This window comes from Acomys minous (assembly GCF_964271855.1).
Source record: "Acomys minous genome assembly, chromosome: 7".
Taxonomy (NCBI): Eukaryota; Metazoa; Chordata; class Mammalia; order Rodentia; family Muridae; genus Acomys; species Acomys minous.
Window position 1 is genome coordinate 96,751,441 of NC_140488.1, and position 22,021 is coordinate 96,773,461.

General features: G+C 40.8%; 1 protein-coding gene across 1 annotated transcript in view; it reads right to left on the minus strand.

Annotated features, from left to right (window-relative positions):
* Positions 1 to 14,882: 14,882 nt before the first annotated feature.
* MOSPD2 (motile sperm domain containing 2) overlaps positions 14,883 to 22,021 on the minus strand; it is a 47,734-nt gene continuing 40,595 nt past the window's right edge. The window contains exon 15 of the mRNA XM_084790335.1: positions 14,883 to 15,558. Coding sequence (XP_084646461.1) covers positions 15,463 to 15,558 — 96 coding nt within the window. The 3' untranslated portion in view covers positions 14,883 to 15,462. The remainder of the gene's footprint in view (positions 15,559 to 22,021) is intronic.

Below are 22,021 nucleotides of genomic sequence, written 5' to 3' on the forward strand. Positions count from 1 at the left end.
GAGGGAGGGAGGGAGGGACCAGGAGGAGACAAGGGAGGGGGCTACAATTGGGATGTAAAGTGAATCAATTAAAAAAATTAAAGAAATCAGCCGCCTTCCAAGATTGCTGATGGAATATAAAAATCACCTAATAGCATAGCTTATATTATGTCTGCCACTGATAGAGAATAAAGGTCAAGAATAAACCTTAAAAAAAAGAAACAGTAATTGATGGGGCTGAACATGCAGCTCAGGGGTAGAGTGCCCTGAGGATGGTGTTTGGACCTTTAAGTAAAGTAGAATTGATGTCATAAATTCATTTTGTTCTAGTTAGTAACTTTCTTTTCAGGGTGGCTGTAGGGAAAACAGGGAATTAAAGTCTGAGCAACAGGTATGCAAATCATGACCTCTGTAACTGAGCTATCCCAGACCCTGTGTAATAGCAGTTTTTCTTGTTATTCTGATGAAATACCTGCCTAAAGCAATTGGAGGAGGGAAGGTTTGTTTTGGCTTGCCCTTTAAGGGAATAGAGGCCATTATGGTAGGGAACACTTGGTGATGGCAACCTGTTCCCCTCTGGGCAAATCTGGAGGTGGAGTAAGGTAATTCTGGTGCATTTCCTTTTTTCATTTGTATTCAGTTCAGGACCACAGTCCATAGAATAGTGCCACATACCCTCAAGACAGATCTTCCCATCTTAGCTAGTATGATCCGGAAACACTGTCGCAGAAACACCCAAAGTGTACCTCATTATTGTCATGTTTTTTTGTTTTTAAAATATATTTTATTAATTTATTCATATTACATCTAAATTGTTATCCCATCCCTTGTATCCTCCCATTCCTCCCTCCCTCCCATTTTCCCCTTACTCCCTTCCCTTATGACTGTGACTGAGGTGTGTTTGGTATATGTGTGTGCACCTGTGCTTATGCACATATGTGCATTTGGAAGGCAGAGGCTGGCGTTGAATATCTTTTTCAATTTTTATCTATCTTGTTCTTTGAGACAGGGCCATTCGCTTATCATGGAGCTCACTGATTGGCTAGGCTGGCTGAGCAATCAGCTCCAGGGATTTGTTTGCCTCTGCATCCTTCCAACACCAGCATGACCATCTTTTATACAAATCCAGGTTTTCAGGATTGCATAACAAGCATCTTCCCCTTTGAGCCAGGGGTTTCTTAAGCCAGTCATGTTGACACTGAAAACCAACCATCTCATGCAACATGTATTGGTTCCATAGATCTTCTTAGAGCCTGTTTTACATGTGTTTGAAAACTTATTTTTCAAGAATCTTGAACAGCAACTTTAAGACCAGCAAGAAAAAAGGTTTCGTTCTATCCTGATAAAGGTGGTTGCCAGAATGCAGCGAGAGAAACTATTTGTAATGGGAATTCCTCAACATTGCTTCCAAATTAGTGCTGACCTCTCTTCTAAATATGGACCAAGAGAAGAAGAACCTTTGGATGACAGAGGAAGAGAATAGCAGAGGAAAATGTCATGGAACAGTGAACTAATCACACCGGGCTTGCTTTCTGTTTGCCTGTGAAGAAGCCAAGGGGTCCTGAACAGAAAGTTCTTATCAAAGCGAACAGTGAAAGCATGTGAGTGTGTGGCTTTATGTTTGCGGTTCTGATGGGAAGAAACAAGTCATCAGTTGAGACAATTCAGAGAAGGATGGTAGGGTGGAGGGCGGGAGAGAAGGGGTGGGCAGCATAGGGGAAGGGGGGAGGTTTGGCTCTAAGCTAGTTTTAAGTTTCTGAGCTCAGATAAATCTTCCTCAGTCTCTGACTACTGACCTTTGGCAGTGGGACAGTCTCTATTTGAGGAGCTGCTCTGTTCATTGTGTGGCATTTCACAGTATTGCTGCCCTTTTCCAGTCAGACAGCATATACTGTCCCAGTTAAGGAAATGAAAAAAAGGTCTCCAGCCGTTGCCAAACGCCTACCAGGGCCAAGCAGCTCTTCCTCTAGACACCAACTGACTACCACTGCTTCTGATGATCTTACCCAGATTAGAAGGTTTAGAAAGAACAAAGATTCTAAAATTATCAGCAGAGAAAACCAGTTTGTGTGTGCATATATGTGTGGTGTGTGTTTATGTATGTTCATGTATTTGAGAACAGGTAGAATGTTCTGGTTGTTGTATGGAAGTCAGAGGACAAGCTTGAGTGTCAGTCCTTGCCTTTCACCTTCTTTGAGATACAGTCTCTTTGTTGTTGGCTGCTTGCTGGGTGAGGCCTCCAGGGAGTCTCTTTGCCCTGAACCCCATCTCTTCCTAGGAGCACTGGGGTTACTGACACTCATGTTTCTGTAGCAAGATATCTGTGGATTCCTGGGATTCAAACTCAGTTGCTCCACCCACTGCACCATCTCCTCAACCCCCAAAATCAAACTGTGAAGGTTTTCTAGTGTATTATGAACCTAAGTATCTGTAAAACATAATGCAACTGTATCATTGTGTAATAAAATCACCTTATGGTAAACTTGTACCTTAAATATACATTTCTTTAAAAATAGAGCAAGACAGGGACACAGCAGCTGCTGCCCTACTTAGAATGAGCTTTGCAAACTTGTATCTAGTGAATAACGTTTGCTCCGTTGATGGTTGGTCATGCATCTTCAATTAGAGCTTATAAATAAGTATATATTTAAGCGTGTACAGTGTAGGCAAGCCATCTTTCTGAGTAAAGTGCCAGAACTCAGAGGAAAATGACAGCACAGTGGATCAGTTTAAGACAAATAATGGGGCAGAGCCAGTTAATATATCAGCTGTGGTTATTTTGTCTGGTTAAGATCTTTGGGTAGCAGTGGCACACACCTTTAATCCCAGCACTCGGGAGGCAGAGGCAGGTGGATCTCTCTGAGTTACAAGCCAGCCTGGTCTACATAGTGAGTTCCAGTGCAGTCAGGGCTACACAGAGAAACTATGTATTGCCCCCCACACCTCCCTAAAAGATCTTTGGATATGGCCTTGACATTCACAATGTTGACGGTGAGCTAGCACTGGATACAGAAGCCTTTTTAAAAAAATAATCACAATATTTTTTGAATATTTTTATTTAGTTTACGTGCATTGGTGTGAGGGTGTCAGATCTTGGAGTTACAGACAGTTGTGAGCTGTCATGTGGGTGCTGGGAATCGAACCCGGGACCTTTGGAAGAGCAGACAGTGCTCTTAACCACTGATCCAACTCTCCAGCCCACAACATGTTTTTTTAATACAGTGATTGGGCAGAACACAGTGGAAGCTGATTATAACTGACCCCCTCTTCTTCATGGATAAGTAGGCAGGTGAGAAACCACTCAAGTCAGAATCCTTAAACACATCCAAACAAGCAACATCTGGTGACTATTTTTGCTCCAAACAATGTGTTTTGCAGCTTTGAAACCCTATTTGGCATGTCTCCTTTTCTTTGGAGTGGATATCCTTTAAGTATGACAGATTCACTAAAATACTAGCTAGAGTGAGTCTTGCTTGCCTCTATTCAGCCATCTTTGTATGAATGAAATTGTTGAGTTTCGTTGTTTTTTGCTTTGGATTTTGTTTGTTTTATTGATTGGTTTTTGTTTTGTTTTTCAGGGAAAGTTTTTCCTTTTTTTTTTTCACACTTTTCCCTGATATTCCAGAAGAGAGTGAGTACTTAGAACTGTTCCTCTCATGAAAGGAAAGCCTCGCTAAGAAGGTGTATTTCTTTTTAAATTATATTTTATTAATTTATTCATATACATATCAATTGTTATCCCATACCTTGTATCCTCCCATTCCTCCCTCCCTCCTGCTTTCACCCTATTCCCTCCCCTAGGTCTATGACCAAGGGGGACCTCCTCCCTGACTATATGTGCATAGGCTATCAAGTCTCATCTTGGTAGCCTGCTATCCTTCCTCTGAGTGCCACCAGGTCTCCCCATCCAGGGGACATGGTCAAATATGGGGCACCAGAGTTCGTGTGAAAGTCAGTCCCCACTCTCCACTCAACGGTGGATAATGTCCTATCTGTTGGCTAGATCTGGGTAGGGGTTTGAAGTTTACTGCACATATTGTCCTTGGCCGGTGCCATAGTTTGAGCAGGACCCCTGGGCCCAGATCCACCCGTCATAATGTTCTTCTTGTAGGTTTCTAGAAATGATCATAATGAGTGAGTTCACCCAGAAGCAGAGAGAGTCAAATGGTATATACTCACTTATATCTGAACACTAGCCCAGGGGGCATGTCCCATAGAAGTCTTCACTTACCAGGAAAGTAGGACAGAGGGGAGGACATCCTGTTGGGACTCTAGGTGAGAGAAGCAAGGGAGAATGGGGAAATAGAAGGATCCAGAGGAGAGTGCATTTCTTTAAAGAGCTGAGTCATATCATCCTTTAGGCCCTGTACTAGAAAAGAAAACCAAATCTCCAATGATGCCTATAAATTGAATTCTTTAGTATCATAAAGGTATGCTTGTACCATGTCATAGGTTTGCCCATTCTCTACCTATGTTGTGACTTATAGGAATAACCAAACTTATATGTAAGTCCCTGTAAGGTTATAGATGGCACTAATATGGTCAAAGAGTTTTTTCTTTCCACAATATGGGTCCTGATGATCAAACTTGGGTCTTCAGGCTTGGAGGAAAGTGCCTTTGCCCACCGAGACAGCTCACTGATCCCTAATGTAGTCCTTAAGGGACTGAATTAGTTACATGAGAATGTGCTTCTCTAGCTTGAGGCTGGCTGCCCTTTATGTTTGAACTCTCCCATGCACGCCCATGTACCTTCTATGTTCTATTATGTTATTACCTATCAAGGGCATTCACCAAATGCCCCAATTCACCTGAGTTTGGTGTTCCAGTTCCCAGACCCCATGTCCAAAATCAACTTCCTTCCTTTATGAAGTACCCATTTGGGTAGCCTATTATAGCAATGAAAACACACGGGGGCAAACAGCATATTGCTACATCAGCACTACCTAGGTGCGCTTTGAAAATAGCTAATCATAAGCCTCACTTCAGACCTACTGAGTCATAATATGCATTTTCACTAGAGCCCCAGGGAATCCATTGCTGTAGAAGGGGCTGGAAGCATTGCTCTAAGACATAAAAAGACTGAATGCAATACTATTTTCTCAGAATGATATTGTGGTAATGCCATTTCCTGTCACTGTGATCAAATATGCTGACATAGATCAAGGAACACAGGATTTATTTGGGCTCAAAGTTCAAAGGTGCAGTTTGTCATGGAGGAGAAGGCACAATGGAAAGACTGTAAAGTGGCTCATTATATTGTGCTTACAATCAGGAATCACAGAAGGATGAATACTGGTGCTTAGCTCACTTTCTCCTTCTTATTCAGTCTAGAACCTGAACCCATAGAATGGTACCATGCATATTTAGGGTGGACCCTCTAACCTCAATTAAACTAGTGCATAAACTCTCTCATAGAAGTATACAGATATTTGTTTCCATTGTAATTGTAAATCCAGGTTATGTTTATCAACAACATAAATTATCAGGGATATGGGTAATTATAAAGTGTTTGAGCACTGAAACTTGGCTAAACCATGAATGTTTCTAGCTGCTCTCACATTCCTCCTTTGCCTTATAGAACAGGAGTCTTGCACAAACAGGGGCTTGTTCTAAGTCTTTGAGGAGGTGGAGAGGGCTCCAGCAAGTTGGATCTAGAGAGTAGGTTACATTCAAGACAGAGACTAAAACTGTAGATAGAGCAAGCAAAGCATTTTTAAAATCCTAAGCAACATCTAGATTACTGTCTAACAAAGCTAGTTTCCATTGGACTATTTTGGCTGTAACCAAGGCTGGAATAATTCATGGCCCACCAGCCACACAAGAAAAAAAGAACTCTGGTTTTGAGATCTTGGGTTTGAGGACCAAGCTTGGGTATTTATTGAAAAGGGAAAAAAATCAAGCACAGAGACACAGAATATCTATGACAGAAAAGACATCATAATAGAAAAGCATTTTTTCCCTGTTGCACTCAGTGACAATGCTTTGTAACTTTATTTTTGGTATTGGTTTAAAACAATCTTGATGTACCAAAAGAAATTAGTTAGCTAATGTAAGTCATAATTAAATTTGTTTTCATAATTAATTTCAACATCTTTCATCAAATTTCAATTACAAAAAGCAGGGTTATCATAAGCTCATTTAAAAATATGAAGAGAAAAATGGAGAAAACCATATTTTACCATGAAAACAAATGCTGTTAATTAAGTACACCTTCAGAATGTTCCATCTTGCTTCAAAATTAAACATCTTTTGAATTATATTTTCTGAGTAATTATGGATATACTCACACATACACATATACATATATACACACTGTCTGCTTTCTTTACAGTTTTATCATAAACCATTTTAAGACTTTGTTTTTAGGAGATACAGAGATGGATTAGTGATTAAGATCACTGTTTGCTTTTACAGAGGACCAAGAGGTTTGCGTCGCAGCACTCGTGTGGTGGCTCAAATCATTTGTAACTCCAATTTCAGGAGATCCATTGTCCTCGTCTGACTTCTCTGGACATTGTATTTACACAGTACACTCACATACATGTAGAGAAATATTCATACAAGTGAAATAAAAATTTAACAATGTAAAGGTTTTAATGTATTTTTATTTATATCTCCATGTGTATGGTTATGAGCACATGTGTATGAGTGCCCAAGGAGGACAGAAAAGGGCATCAATGCTCAGGGGCTGAAGTTACATGTGAGTGGACTGATATGGGTGCTAGACATTGAACATGGGTCCTCTGAGAGAGCAAAATGTGTTATTAATCACTAAGCAATCTCTCCAACTTGTATCATAACAATTTTTGTCATTTTATGATTTTTGCTTCATTTTAGACATAAAAGCATTCTAGTAATTTGTGGGAAATGGTTGAATCTGCAGATATGTGAATTTCACAAGTCTTATATTTCATACTTTTTCATGTAAATCCTTCATAGAACATTGTGAAAACAGTACCATCTATTCAAAGAAGTGATTAATCCAAGAGCCCTCTCTTAGTACAGCCCACCACTTATCTCATTTGGGAGCAAAATCTCTAATCTCTCCTCTGGCAGCAAAGCCCAGAAGAGTTACTGATTTAATTCAGTGGCTATTTGTAGAACTTATTTGTAGATGCAAACTTGCCCTTTTATTCTCACCTTAAGAGTGGCAGGCGAGATGCTGTGCCAAAGAAACAAACAACAACGACAGAGCCCTCTGCTTTTCTCATCTGCATTTCAGTGACATTTCTTTGGAAATAATCATCATCTAGAAACAAATCTTTCTCTCCCATCCTGAGGATATTTGGTAGCTAGCCTTACAGAGGAGAACTGCTTTTCTCCAAAGCATGAAAATAAATGGAGACAAGTTAGCAGATATGTTATCTAGAGGAGCTAAGCAAGAAAAGGATTGGTTTCATAGATCCACTAAAGCAAAATCCACATAATGGGTGCACAAATGAAATCTAATAAGGGTAGTCTTCAAGACAGACTTGGGGAAGTTTTTTTCTTTCCAAGAACCATTTTATGCATAGGGATATAAATCATATTGAAATATGTAAAAAGAAATTATGAATAATACTTGTTCAGTGCTCTCTCTCTGTCTCTGTCTGTATCTGTCTCTCTCTCTGTCTCTCTGTCTCTGTCTGTCTCTGTCTCTCTGTGTCTCTGTCTCTGTCTCTCTCTTTCTCTCTCTCTGAAGTTTGGCAGGAATATTTCCAATATTGCATAATTGATCTCTAGAATGATCTCTGCACCATGGGTTTAAAGGATTAAACAATTCTACTAATTTGCATTAAACATCTGAATTAATTTTTTCAGAGCTGAATGTCAAAGTGTCATTTTCTACTAGTGATCATATGAACAGTTATAATGGCTAGATCCCACCCAAAACAGGTCACTAGATTTTTAATGCTATTTTTTTAATGCTAAGTTAATGTACATAGTGGTATGTTCCCCAAACCACAATGTGACACTTGGTTAATCATTAATGTCTTCAAGACAACAGAGGGATATATTATGCATCAGCTCATCTTCCAAGCAATATGCCTGAAGACATTTACATTTTCATTTGTGATGGTTAAATCTTCATTGCCAACTTGATGGGATTTAGAATCCCATTGTGGGGGGGAAAGTGTGAGTATATCTCTGAAGGATTTTCTAAGTTAAATTAATGAAGGTAAGAAAACACAGCTTAACTGTGGTTGACACCATTCTATGTGTCGAGAAGTCTTTGAATAAAAAAAAAAGAGAATGCTAGCTGAATGACACCATTTATTCCTTGTTGCTTCCTACCTATGGATGCTATGTGGCCTGCCACCTCTCTTTCTTGCCTTCATGCTCCTATACCAGGATGGCTTCTATACCATGGAACTATAAATCCAAATAAACCCATTCTTCTATGAGTTGCTTTTGTCAGAACAATAAGACAAATAATGAATACATTATTCAGTCCTCATTTACTGAGTTCCGAAGTTACTTCAGTTGCTTCATTTCCAGGATACATTTCTGAGACTATGGTGAGCTATTTTCCATACAAGCATATTATTACCTGCACACTCCCCTTTGGCCCATCACATTTGAAACTGTGCATAGCATCATCTAGGTTCTGGCATGACACACTTATGCAAGTGGAAAAGAAAGGTTGGCACCTGGTTTGTATTTTAAACTTTCCCTCCCTAGGAAAATCAGGAGAATCCGCTCTATCTACTCTCCTTGTAAGATCTGCAAATTGAGCTACTTGATGGTATTTCCTCATGGAGAGTCCTTTCCTACACAATGCCCTTGTGAAGATATACCAAGAATACTATAACCCCACTAGGAATCTTCAGACTTCTGGGTCATGGCCAGTTGGAAAACACTACACTTCTAATTATCCAACTGTAAAATGAAAATGTTTCATGACAAAAAAAAAGTTTGCATTTTGATACCCTCCCATATACCCAAACATCAATTTGGTATTTTGCATGTTAAAACTGGACTAGGACCAGCACTTCTTGAATTCTATAATTTCCTGACAGTTGGTGCCATATCTTGTTTCTCTTTGGAACACTGTACCATGCATAGTACTTCACAGGTCAAAAACATTCAATACATGTTTAACTCACTTTGAAGAATACCCATACATAGCACAGGATACTTATAGACATAAAATATTTGGATAGCGAAACCCATGGAAAAGCATAAACAACAGCTTCTTTTAAAATTATTATCATAATTTATTCAGATTACATCCTGATTCTTTGTTAATTTATTCATATTACATCTCAATTGTTAGCCTATCCCTTGTATCCTCCCATTCCTCCCTCCCTCCTGCTTTCACCCTACTCCCTTCCCCTATGACTGTGACTGAGGGGGACCTCTTCCCCCTGTATATGCTCATAGGGTATCAAGTCTCTTCTTGGTAGCCTGCTATCCTTCCTCTGAGTGCCACCAGGTCTCCCCTTCCAGGGTACATGGTCAAATATGGAGCACCAGAGTTCGTGTGAAAGTCATACCCCAGTCTCCACTCAACTGTGGAGAATGCCCTGTCTATTGGCTAGATCTGGGTAGGGGCTCAAAGTTTACTGCATGAATTATCCTTGGCTGGTGCCATAGTTTGAGCAGGACCCCTGGGCCCAGATCTACCTGTTATAATGTTCTTCTTGTATGTTTCTAGGACCCTCTGGATCCTTCTATTTCCCCATTCTCCCATGCTTCTCTCACCTAGAGTCCCAATAGGATGTCCTCCTTTCTGTTCCTCTTTCCTGGTAAGTGAAGACTTTCATGGGACATGACGTTGGGCTAGTGTCCAGATATGACCGAGTATGCACCATTTGACTCTTTCTGCTTCTGGGTTCACTCACTCATTATGATCATTTCTAGTTCAATCCATTTGTCCACAAATTTCAGGAATTCCTTGTTTTAATAGCTGAATAGTATTCCATAGTGTAAATGTACCACAGTAATCAAAACAACTCTGAGATTCCATCTTACACCCATCAGAATGGCTAAAATCAAAAATTCAAGCCACACCACATGCTGGTGAGGAGTGGAGAAAGAGGAATACTCCTTCATTGCTGGTGTGAATGCAAACTCTAGTACAGCCACTTTGGAAATCTATCTGGCACTATTTCAGAAAACTGGGAAAAAGGCTTCCTCGGGACTCAGCTGTTCTACTCCTGGAATATACCCAGAAGATGCTCCAGCACACAACTTGGACATATGCTCAACCATGTTCATAGCAGCCTTATTCATAATAGCCAGAACATGAAAACAGCCTAAGTGTCCCTCAGTAGAAGAATGGATTAAGAAACTGTAGTACATAGTGATTTTTATCCCCTCATTTGTATCTTCCCGTTCCCGCCCTCCCTTCCTCTTTCACCCTATCCCCCTCCCCTACATCCTGACAGAAAGGGACCTCCTCCCCCACCATATGACCACAGCCTACCAGATCTCATCTGGATAGCTGGCTTCCTTTTCTTCTGTGTGCCACTGCTGCTGCTGGGCCTCCCCACCATGGGAAAATGATCAAATTGGGGGCACCAGAGTTCATGTCAGAGGCAGTCCCAGCTCTCCCCCCAACTGTGGAAAATGTGCTGTCCATTGGCTAGATCTGAACAGAGGTATGGGTTTACTGTATGCATTGTTCTTGGTTGGTACAACAGTTTGGGCAGGCTTCCCTGGGTCCAGAAGCCAACCTTGATGGTCTCCTTGTGTAGCTCCTGAACCCTCTGGGTCCTTCCAGCCCCTCCCTATCCTTCCATACCACTCTCACCTGGAGTTCCTACCACAATTCTTGCAGCTGAAGGAAGGCCCAATAATCAAGTAAAAGGAGAAATCATTTAGAATGAGGAGCTTTAAGGAAAAAGTATCCTCTCTATGAATGTTTGTCGAACTTAAAAGTGCATATGACCACCTGGGGAACTTGGGAACCTTATGTGCATATGGACATGCAGCTTCTGATTCTGCAGATTTCACGCGAGCCCTAAGGTCAGTTGGTGTTTCCTTAAAAGAAAATATCTCTATTGTTTTGTAGCATAGCTTGAAGTGAGGGATGGAGATACCTCCAGAAGTTCTTTTACCGTATAGGGCTGTTTTTAGCTATTCTGTTTTTTTTTCCATATGACGTTTAGAATTGTTCTTTCAAGATCTGTAAAGAATTGTTGGCATTTTGATAGTGATTGCATTGAGTCTGTAGATTGCTTTTGGCAAGACGGCCATTTTTACGATATTAATCCTACTGGTCCATGAGCATGGGAGAGCTTTCCATATCTTTTTCAATTTCTTTCTTCAGAGACTGGAAGTTCTTGTCATACAAAAATTTATCCTGGCTCCACTATGTGAGAGGATAAAAATAGAGCAGATAGAGCAGAGATTGAGGGTATGTTCAACCAATGCCTGGCCCAACTCAACACCCACCTCATGGGCGAGAACCAGCCTTTGACACTATTAGTGATACTCTGCTATGCTTGCAGACAGGAGCATAGCAGAGTTGTCCTCTGAGAGTCTCCACCAAGAAGTGGTTTGAAACAGATGTTGAGACTCATAGCCAAACATGGGGCAATGAGTAGGGAGCATTGTGGAAAAGTGGGGAAAAGGAGAAAAGGACCTGGAGGTGATAGGAGCTCCAGAAGAAGACCAACAGAACCAACTAATCAAGGCCTAGAGGGGCTGGTGGAGACTAAAGAACCAACCAAGGATCATGCATGGACTGAACCTACACAGATGTAGTCAATGGGCAGCTCAGGCCTCATGTGGGTCCTCTAATAAGGGGAACGGGGGCTGTCTCTGATGTGGACTCTGTTGCCAGGTTTTGATCACTTCCTCCTGGCGGGAGTGCCTTGCCAGGCCACAGGAGAAGAGGACATGCTCAGTCCTGATGTGGCTTGATGAGCTGGGGTGGATGGAAAGCAGGCTCTTCATTTCTGAGGAATAGGGAAGGGGGGATGGGGGAAAGGAAGGGAGGGTGGGACTTGGAGGAGAAGAGGGATGGGGCTACAATGAAGATTTAAAGTGAATAAACAAACAAACAAACAAATGGAAAAAGAAGAAAGGAAATCTATACTCCTCCCTCCCTCCCTCCCTCCCTCCCTCCCTCCTCTCTCCTTTCTCCCTCTTGCTCCCTCCTTTTCTTCTCTCTCTCTCTCTCTCTCTCTCTCTCTCTCTCTCTCTCTCTCTCTCTCTCTCTCTGTTTGTTTGCAAGCTGTATATGTGTATAGAGAATATGTTCATGTGTCTGAATGTGTGCCATAGTGTACTTGTGGAGCTGAAAGGACAACCTCACATGTCAGTCCTTATCATTTATCTTGTTTGAGATGAGCTCATCTTGCTGTTTACTGCTATGGATGCCAGGAATTCTCCTGGCTTCCTCTTTCATACAGTCTCGGAAGTGCCTGGATCATACACACACACACACACACACACACACACACACACACACATACACACACACACACACACATACTACAGGGTTTAGCTTTCTGGGGATCCAGACTCAGATATTCATGCTTGTTCAGCAAGGGCTTTCCTCACAGAGACACCTGTCCAGCTGCTGGTTAGTCGCTGGGTAGAGTTTTTTGTTTTTTGTTTTTGTTTTTGTTTTTGTTTTTGTTTTTTGAGACAGGGTTTCTCTGTGTACCCTTGGATGTCCTGGACTCACTTTGTAGACCCGGCTGGCCTCTAACTCACAGCGGTCTGCCTGCCTCTGCCTCCTGAGTACTGGAATTAAAGGCGTGAGCCACCACGTCCGGCCTGGGTAGAGTTTTTATTACACCTCTACGGTCTTCTTCCTCAAAGCACAGTCTACGTACTCTGCCATCAGCATGGCTGGCATGTTAGAAATGCAGGAGCTTCAGCCCTGTCCCAACCCTTCTTAGTCACACTGATTCCTCATTCTATGAATCCTTCTAACACACTTCTGGAATAAGTCTAAGGATCCCTTATTGATCTGTCCTCAAGGTTATCTGACCCTGCTTAAGAAGTGATATTTTCTTTGATGCTTCTATATTCCCATTATGATTGATTGGCTTTCCCAGGCTTATAGCTAGGAAAGGACAAAACAGTTTTCTGTCCCTCCTACTTTTCTGACCTTAAAAAAGTTGAACTTTCATTCCATTTTATTCAAGTGCTGCTTGTTTAAGGGATTGCCTTGCAAACAGTCTAATACTATTATGCATGCTGTTTACTGTAGGGCAGGAAAATACAATATTGAATAATGAGTCCCATGGGCAAGAAAAGCAATGTGGAAATTTCACCTATAATCGAGTTAAAGAACATTAGATTCAATAAGTAGCAGAAAGATGTGCCTGGGGTAAATAAAGTGCACTTATATATAGGAAGTTCACAGAATCTTTTCTTTTCCCTGAGCCTTTAATAAAAATGTGTATCGATTTTAAGTCATAAAATGGAAGGGTTAATAGGAACAATTAGCCAAATATCAGTGTCAGAATCATTGAAATTCAAAATGTCAGTGGAATGAAAAGAGCTCTGAAGAACATAAAATTGCAAGAAGACTCATAAAGAAATGTCACAAACACGTGAAGAGGCAGGGCGTCATGAAACTACGTGCAGTTTAATCTAGAGACTGGCACAAACTTGAAACAAGTGTTATGTGGATACATACATGTATTTGTAATGAGGTCCCCTAAGGTTAGGATTTTCATAATGTTTCTATGAGGTCTACTTGGCTTCACTCTGAGCGAATATTTGTTGCTAATAACTGCCTAACAGGCAGGAGTTTGGGCCCTAAGCTCTGTGTGGGCTGGCTAGAGCCCCGCAGAGCTGTCAGCAGATAGCAATAGTGGCATTCATAATGACCTTGTATCTCAGTGAGTCTCAGATATCCTTTCTATGTTCAACCAATCCACAGAGAGATAACAAACAAACAAAAATCATTGGGAAAGACCAGAATAGGAAGAAAGAGAGCCACATGGATGGCACTCTGGCTGTGACTAAACTAGAGATTGCTGTAGGAGGGAACGAAAAATGGGAATGCAAATCCACTGAAGGGTCTTATATATTGCATGCAGTTTGGGGGGTTGTCATAGTTGGTAAAAGACACATTTTCGCACAACTGATTAATTTTCCAAATGACATTCAGAAAAAAAGCAAGAATTTTCTCTCCCTTCCTTTATTTACAGGTGCCATGGAATTTTCCCTTTGACTAGATTGGTATTCTGACGGTCTGAGTGAATGGGGTTGACTATAGAGAAATGCTCCAAGAAAAAGAAACAAAAAAAAATGTTCCACATGCTTTGTTTTTCTTTGAGATTGAGTCTTGACATGTTGTTGCCAAGGATAGGTTTCTCCAGTATTAATGTCATGGCTGCCAAGAACAAGAGCTGTAGAGTAGGTACGGGTGGAATGGTCCTATTTACAGTTACTTCTCTGACAAGGTGGGGACAGGGTGGCAAAACAGCATGAGGTAGCTGGTCAGTTGACATTTAGCTATTTCAAGTTGCTTCTTTTGTCTATGGTTTTAAGCAGAAGGGACCTCATTGCTACGTTCAAGCAGTCTGCTTGGGAAGTTTCACTGGTACATCTCTAACCCTGATCTCTCAGGTCAGAAAGACCTTAATCTCAGTTTAGTAAAATGGAGCATCAGCACAAATGATTCCATCTTGATATTTTAGATTGATCTGTTGTGGTCTCATGTAAGAAAATTGTTCAAAAGAGAGCCTCACGTATAATTTTTATATGATACTTCGTTTGCAAATTTGGGAAATACCTTTTATTCTTAAAAAATATTATGCACATTACTACATAGAGATTCTAACACATTTGAGTTGGACATGTACATCATGCAACAGGCCCTGAATTCCATCTCTAACACCATAACAAAACAGAAACAGATTCTGAAAAATCCTTTGGGAGGGAGAATCAATTGTAGTCAATGTCATCTTTCTTTCTTTTTCTTTTTTTGATTTTTCAAGACAGAGTTTCTCTGTGTAACAGCTCTGGCTGTCCTGGAACTCGCTGTGTAGACCAGGCTGTCCTTGAACTCACAGAGAGCCACCTGCCTCTGCCTCCTTGAGTGCTAGGATTAAAGGTGTGTGCCACCATGCCCGGCTTACATTTTTTAACTTGTAAATGTCAACTTTCTGTCCCACTGTCAGCTATGGAAGTCATGTTGGGAGAAATCTACCTGAGAAAACAATGAGCTATAGAGCTGGAAAATAGAGCATAGAAATATAGTCTAATGTGCTATTATCTGCTTCATATTTTTTCCTGCTGGGATATGAGCAAGGTCTGAAAGGCTAGGGAAAGCTGCCTGCCCATCAGAGCTTTAGGGAAGCCCAGGCACCGTTCTACTCTAGTGAAGTCAGGATGGAATAAACATCTTAGCATTTTCTAAAAAAAAAAAAAATGGCTCTACTTTCTCCATATACCATTTAGGCCCCAGACCAGTTAATCTAGGTTCTACAGTACTGCCATATGCTTTGCCTAAAGATGTGCTAATGGATCTAAATTTATGTACATAAAGAGAAACACAAGGAATGAATAGGAAGAATGCAAGTGCAGAACTTAAGAATTTTCTAGTTGTAAAATTCTAGCCATTTTTTTCCCTTCATGTTGAGATTCCACGATGAACATCTTTGCTTCTCTTGGGTAGTTTAGAATCTAATAGGGAGGGAAATGTTAATATAAAATTATAAATATATTTAAATACAAAGCATATTATAAAGACTATTTCTATTTCACTAAGGGTTGTAAGTTTATTCAAATTGAAATATAAACACCAACTCAGCCACAAATACTTTGACCTACCTGCAAGATAGGCTAGGGCAATGGTGGCATAGAACTTGTGGGAGTAGTTAACCAGTGTCTGATTTCAATTAAGGTCCACTACATAAGACAGAACCCATACCTGACACTGTTTGGGTGACCAAGAAGCAGAGACTAGATAGCTCAGAGACTTGGGCTAAAACCCAATATCACTAGTCTTTAAAAAAATAACAATAAAATATTTCCTAATGTTATTCTGTTTTATTTACAGATTGGTGCCTTATTCAGCTATCATCAGAGAGGCTTTTTACTGTAGCACATGGGAACAAATATCAGACATCACACACACACACACACAGAGAGAGAGAGAGAGAGAGAGAGAGAGAGAGAGGGAGGGAGGGGGAGGGAGGGGGAGGGAGGGAAAGTGAGTGAGGTAGAGAGGTTTGGACCAAGGAAATGTCAGGCAGAGAAATGGCGCTGAGCAATAAAGATACTGGAGGACCCGAGAAAGGGATTAGGGAGGTATTAGTGCTTGATTATTCATGGAGTTATAAGGAAAGTTATGAAGTTATTCATGGGCTAAGAGGCACGAGAGCCAGTTGCTGTTTTGTTTTATGTGTATATAGTGCCTGTGTGTGAATCCAGGCGTGCATGTGCTGCATTGTACATGTGGAAGTAAAAGGACAACTTTTGGGAGTGGGTTCTCTCCACTGTAGCTTCAAACCCAGGCCATCAGATTTGTGCAGCAAACACTCTCACTGGACCATCTTTATGGCCTCATTTGAAGGCTTTAATTAAATCTCTTCAGATTTATAGTTTCTTACATCCTGAGTATTCTTGAATTGTTATGTAGATGTTGCCCAGATCCTTTGAGACTCCTGCAGAAGTCCTGGTCAAGGCAAACAGTGATATATGTAGAGGTGTGTGTGTTGGGGGAGAGAAATATAAAGAAAGAAAGAAAGAAAGATAGACAGATGACATACAGATGGTTAAATGGAGGGATAGGTGTCAAGGATGAATGGCAAACTTGTAGATGGTATAAATGGAGGAATAGTGGTATCATCCATTAAAATGGAACATCCACTGAAATGAAGAATAGAAGGTAAACTCAAGTTGGTGATAATGAATTCACCTTGCAACTTTTAAGTTGATAGTAGATACATGTGTATAGACACCAAACAGTGGATCTGAGCTACAAATGTACAAGGAGTAATGACTTACTAATGTTGCTTGTTGCTACCATGGTTATGGAAAAGTTTAGTTAAGGAGAGGGAGGAGAGTACCTTTCTAACTTTAACATCTTAAATAGTTCATAGATAAGTGCCAGTAAAGGAAATTAAAGGGTGCTAATAGTAGAAGGGGGAAAGGGGGGTCTCTTGTTTATAAACCTAGTGTATTGATAAGGCTACTTATTGTGACAAGAACTCATGTTAAATTTAGGTCATAGTAAATCCATTGGATGAAGCAATAAGGCAGCTATTGCTGATAATCAACAAATAATTTTTAACTGGAATAACAAGAATAGATTCTAGAATGGAGTGAGATGACCCTTTTCGCAAGGACTAAAGGAAGATTGTCAGTCTTACTTTGGCCATAAGTATGTAAGCAACCTCACTTTGACTTGGCTTTCACCATTTAGAACGTAGAAAGTTGTAACTGTTGGTTTTAATTATCAACTTGATACAAACTAATGTCACTTGGAAGGGAGTTTCAATGAGAAACTGTCTAATCTAGGTTGGCTTCTGGGCATGCCTATGAGAGATTTTCTTAATCTGGTTAATTGAGGTGGAGACCTCTGAATGTGCCTGGCACTATTTCATGTCTTGGGCCCTGTACCGATAAAGAGGAAAACCCCAGCTGAACACTAGTATGTATCTATTGATCTTTTCTTCTAACCATGGCTGTAGTGTAAACAATTCTTTCCAGCTCCTTCAGTAGTGACTTCCCAGGATGATGGACTATAACTTGCAATTGTGAACTAAAATAACCCTCCCTCCCCTAAGTGCTTTTGTTAGTAACATGAAACAAAACTGACAAACATCTAGTCCACCTCTGCATAGGATGATAGATACACAAACTTCTGTTCACTCTCAATTCCTTTGTGCCTTGAAAAGCAAGAGAATCTTTCTAATATCTAGTTTTATTTTTTTAAGTTTTATTTATTTTTATTTTCTGTGTATTTTTGCCTGCATGAATGTATGTGTGCCACATACATAGATACAGTGACCACAGAGACCAGAAAAGGTACCAGGAACTGGAGTTACAGACTGTTGTAAGTCATCATATGGGTGCTGGGAATCCAACCTAGGTCCTCTGGAAGAATAGCAAGTGCTATTAACTGCTAAGCTGTCTCTCCAGGGTCCTGGTATGTAGTTTTAAAGATATACTAGTCGGCTAGGGGTGTTCTTAAGGGTAGAGTACCTGTGTGGCATGCTTGAATCCCTGGGTTTGAATCTCAGCAAGTAAGTAAATAATAAGAAAGAAATATTATATGGGTATTATAACGCATGACCTCTGTCCTCTCACTAAAAAAGTAAAAATAAAGCAAATACTTTATCTGCTCTTACAATGAAAGTCCACATTAATTACTTTAGAGACGTTTATGCCTGTCTCTGTCATGACAATTTTCTTACTAATGTTTAAGGAAAATTCAAACTATAATAAATTCTGCCTTATGCATTGACTTTAGAATGTAACTCATGTGAGGTGGACCTCTGTCTTTAATACCTATGCTCTTAAGTGTTTTCAGAAACCTCAGAGAAGTACTGGATTTGTAACTATTTGCTTTTTATATCCATTTCCTTCTGACTTTCTCTATCAGGTCAGCCACATTAAAAAGGTTACTTGCTAGACTGTGTCATATCATTTTTATTGCCTCCTAATAATAACCTCCTATAGTGTCCAGCATCAATAAAAAGAAATAGGTGGAGCTCCAGGATTAGAAATCATTTTTGCAGACTCACGTTGCTCTATCTCATCTGCATGCTCCTGGTTGAGAACATTTCAGTATGAATTTAAGTGCAAACAACAAGTTTTACTCAATGAGTCTGTGTGGTAGTATAAGCGAGCCTGATCCATAAAGTGACAGATGGCTATTGCATTATGAAAAGACACAATTATTTCTTAGTTTGTTATAATTCCAGTTCCAGAAAGGAAAAGAAGCAGACACAGTATCAAGAGTTTGGGCAGTTTATCTGTCAACAAACTTAGACACATACACATTCCAAAATGAATCAGGAAATCAGTGAGATTTTCAACATGCATATACTGCTTGATAACTACTTTAAAGTGTACAGAGGATTTGCAGGGGGAAAAGGAGACTTTAAGGCATTAGAATTTCATTCAAAACAAATTAGGCAGCTTAAATCAGAAAGTTCATGGAGGTCCAGGAAAGAGGGCATGTGCTCTCCGTTTCTTCCTATTTTTCCCCTGTATAGTTTTAACATGTTCATTTAGTTATTTTCACAGACAATCCATATGTCTAGGAAAACTAACTTAAACAAACCCATTGAAATGGATGGATTCCTCCGAAAGGAAAGAGACATTTTTAAAAGGTGAGTTGCCCATTTATTAATTGTTGACATTAAGGCCTGGGCCATTGGTGTTCAGTTCAGGAAGTTGTTATCTGTACCAATATGTTCCAGGCTCTTCCCTACTTTTTCTTCATGCTCAAACTATGGCACCAGCCAAGGACAATACAGGCTGTAAACTTTAAACCCCTACCCAGATCTACCCAATGGACAGGACATTCTCCACAGTTGAGTGGAGAGTAGGGTATGACTTTCACACAAACTCTGGTGCCTCACATTTGACCATGTCCCCTGGATGGGGAGACCTGGTGGCACTCAGAGGAAGGATAGCAGGCTACCAAGAAGAGACTTGATACCCTATGAGCATATACAGGGGGAGGAAGTCCCCCTCAGGCACAGTCATAGGGGAGGGGAGTAAGGGGAAATGGGAGGGAGGGAGGAATGGGAGGATACAAGGGATGGGATTACCATTGAGATGTAACAAGAATAAATTAATCCCAGCACTCGGGAGGCAGAGGTGGGTGGATCGCTGTGAGTTCGAGGCCAGCCTGGTCTACAAAGTGAGTCCAGGATGGCCAAGGCTACACAGAGAAACCCTGTCTCGAAAAACCAAAAAAAAAAAAAAAACAAAAAAAAAAAAAAAAAAAACCCAAAAAAACACAAAAAAACAAATTAATTTTAAAAAAGGAAAAAAATAAAAGGTGAGTTGGTTTCACTAGAGCGTCATTTAGGAAGGTACACAATTACTGGAAGTACTCTTTGTCCTAGTAAATTAACTCATTGTCAGAATCTTTTCTAAGTACCTGTTTGATGGAGTTAATGCTCAAGATGAGGGCTGTGCTTTCTCTTAAGATCTGTAGTCATAGAAAGTTCATTTCCGTGGACAAGCTGGGTAGAGACAGACCATCTCAGAGCCTGTCACTTGATGCCTATCAGACGTTCTAGTTCATGCTCTTTCAAGTGGGGAACATGTGGGACTTCAAAGCCATCTATCACAGGAGGCAAAGTTGACCTCTGAACCTATTTCCTGGGGTACAGAATTGGGAAAACATTCAGGTCTCACCGGACACAGCTTTCTATGAACTACTTGCTTGAGTGGGTGGAGCTTGGGAATCTAATGTTACACCACTCTCCTAATTATGTTAAACTATATGGCAGAGAGTTTGCAGACTTAATTAAGGTTCCAAAAGAATTAGTTTTAAACTAATACTATAGGAGATTGCCCTGGGTAGGCATGACCTAATTAGGCAGACCTTTAAAGGGACCTGGGCACTTTTAGAAAGAAGCAATTTGAAGAGAGTGAAGCTCTGCTGTGAATGGCTTGCGGTGGCCACAGAACAAAGACTGGAGAGTGGCTTCTAGTAGCTGAAAGGAAGGCCCTCTGCCACCAACAAATCAAACCAAAGCACCAGGCACGCTCCCACACATGTGTACTAATGAAGGGACTACAGCCTCAAAAAATCTGATATCATTAAAATAACCCGTTTTGATACCTCTCCCACTTTTGTGGACTTTCCTAGAATATCGTGTGAAAAAATAACTTTAAAAAGGAGCTTCAAGCCAGGCGGTGATGGCGCACGCCTTTAATCCCAGCACTCGGGAGGCAGAGGCAGGTGGATCACTGTGAGTTCGAGACCAGCCTGGTTTACAAAGCGAGTCCAGGACAGCCAGGGCTGTTACACAGAGAAACCCTGTCTCGAAAAACCAAAAACGTGCTTCAGTCCATCATAATACAGGGGCAAAAGGGATCCCCGTACTCCATGGGTATGCCACCCACTTAAAAATATTCATATGAACCCCTTTAAAAAACACACTGAAGAACTCACTACTCCCTGCCCTGTGGGGGGCCACTCCAACCCCTTTTGGGAGTATTTGCATTGCTCAGCTTTATTAAACATTTGTTTAAACTGTCTATGGCTCTTGATTGAATTCAAGAAGATAAGAACGGAGAGACCCCAAAACCGTCTGTAGTTGGGAAAACTAAAAATCTCAGTGTGGGTGGTGGGCATATGTGCACATATGAATGAAGCACGCTAGGGGCAGTTGGGTGTCCTGCTCTATTACTCTGTGTCTTGTTCCTTGGAAATAGGGTTAGCTCAGTGAATGTTGAGCTAAGCTGATGGCCAGCAAGGCCCTGCAATCCTCCTGTCACTGTGTCCCTCTCTCACCTCTGGAGTTAGAGGTAGGGCCACACCCTGCTCCTTAACATGGGTGCTAGGACCCTAACTCTGGCCCTCAGGCTTACTTGGCAAGTGCTTGTGCTCTTACCCACGGAATCATCTCTTCAGCTCCAAGAACACAGGTTTTCAGCTATTTTATTACCTAGTTTTCTTTGAGCCTCTAATGTTCGTTTACTTTTTCTTCTCATATTGTTGAGTGAAGGTAAAGCCATGTTGGATTTATCTGTCCATTCTGCATGTTAATCAGTTTCTCAGATGTGGCAGCTCTGGGTGTCTTTAACAGGCAGTACAAATGGGAGGGTAGCTCAACTCGGCTCTGAAGTTGCATCGTCATGTAATCTTGGGAAAAAGAATGACTTTTATGATCCTCATTTTCCTTACCCATTAAAAAAAAATACCCAAGGTTTTATGATATACTGAGGCAGGCTGTTAGGAGAAAGGAGCATGAAAAAAAAAATCTATTGAGTTTTAAGGACCAAATTCTTGCTCTATAATGTGCAGATAAAGCAATGATCTTGAAAATCTTGGGGAGGTACACAGGTGTGTGTGTGTGTGTGTGTGTGTGTGTGAGAGAGAGAGAGAGAGAGAGAGAGAGAGAGAGAGAGAGAGAGAGAGAGAGAGAGAGAGAGAGAGAGAGAGAGAGAGAGA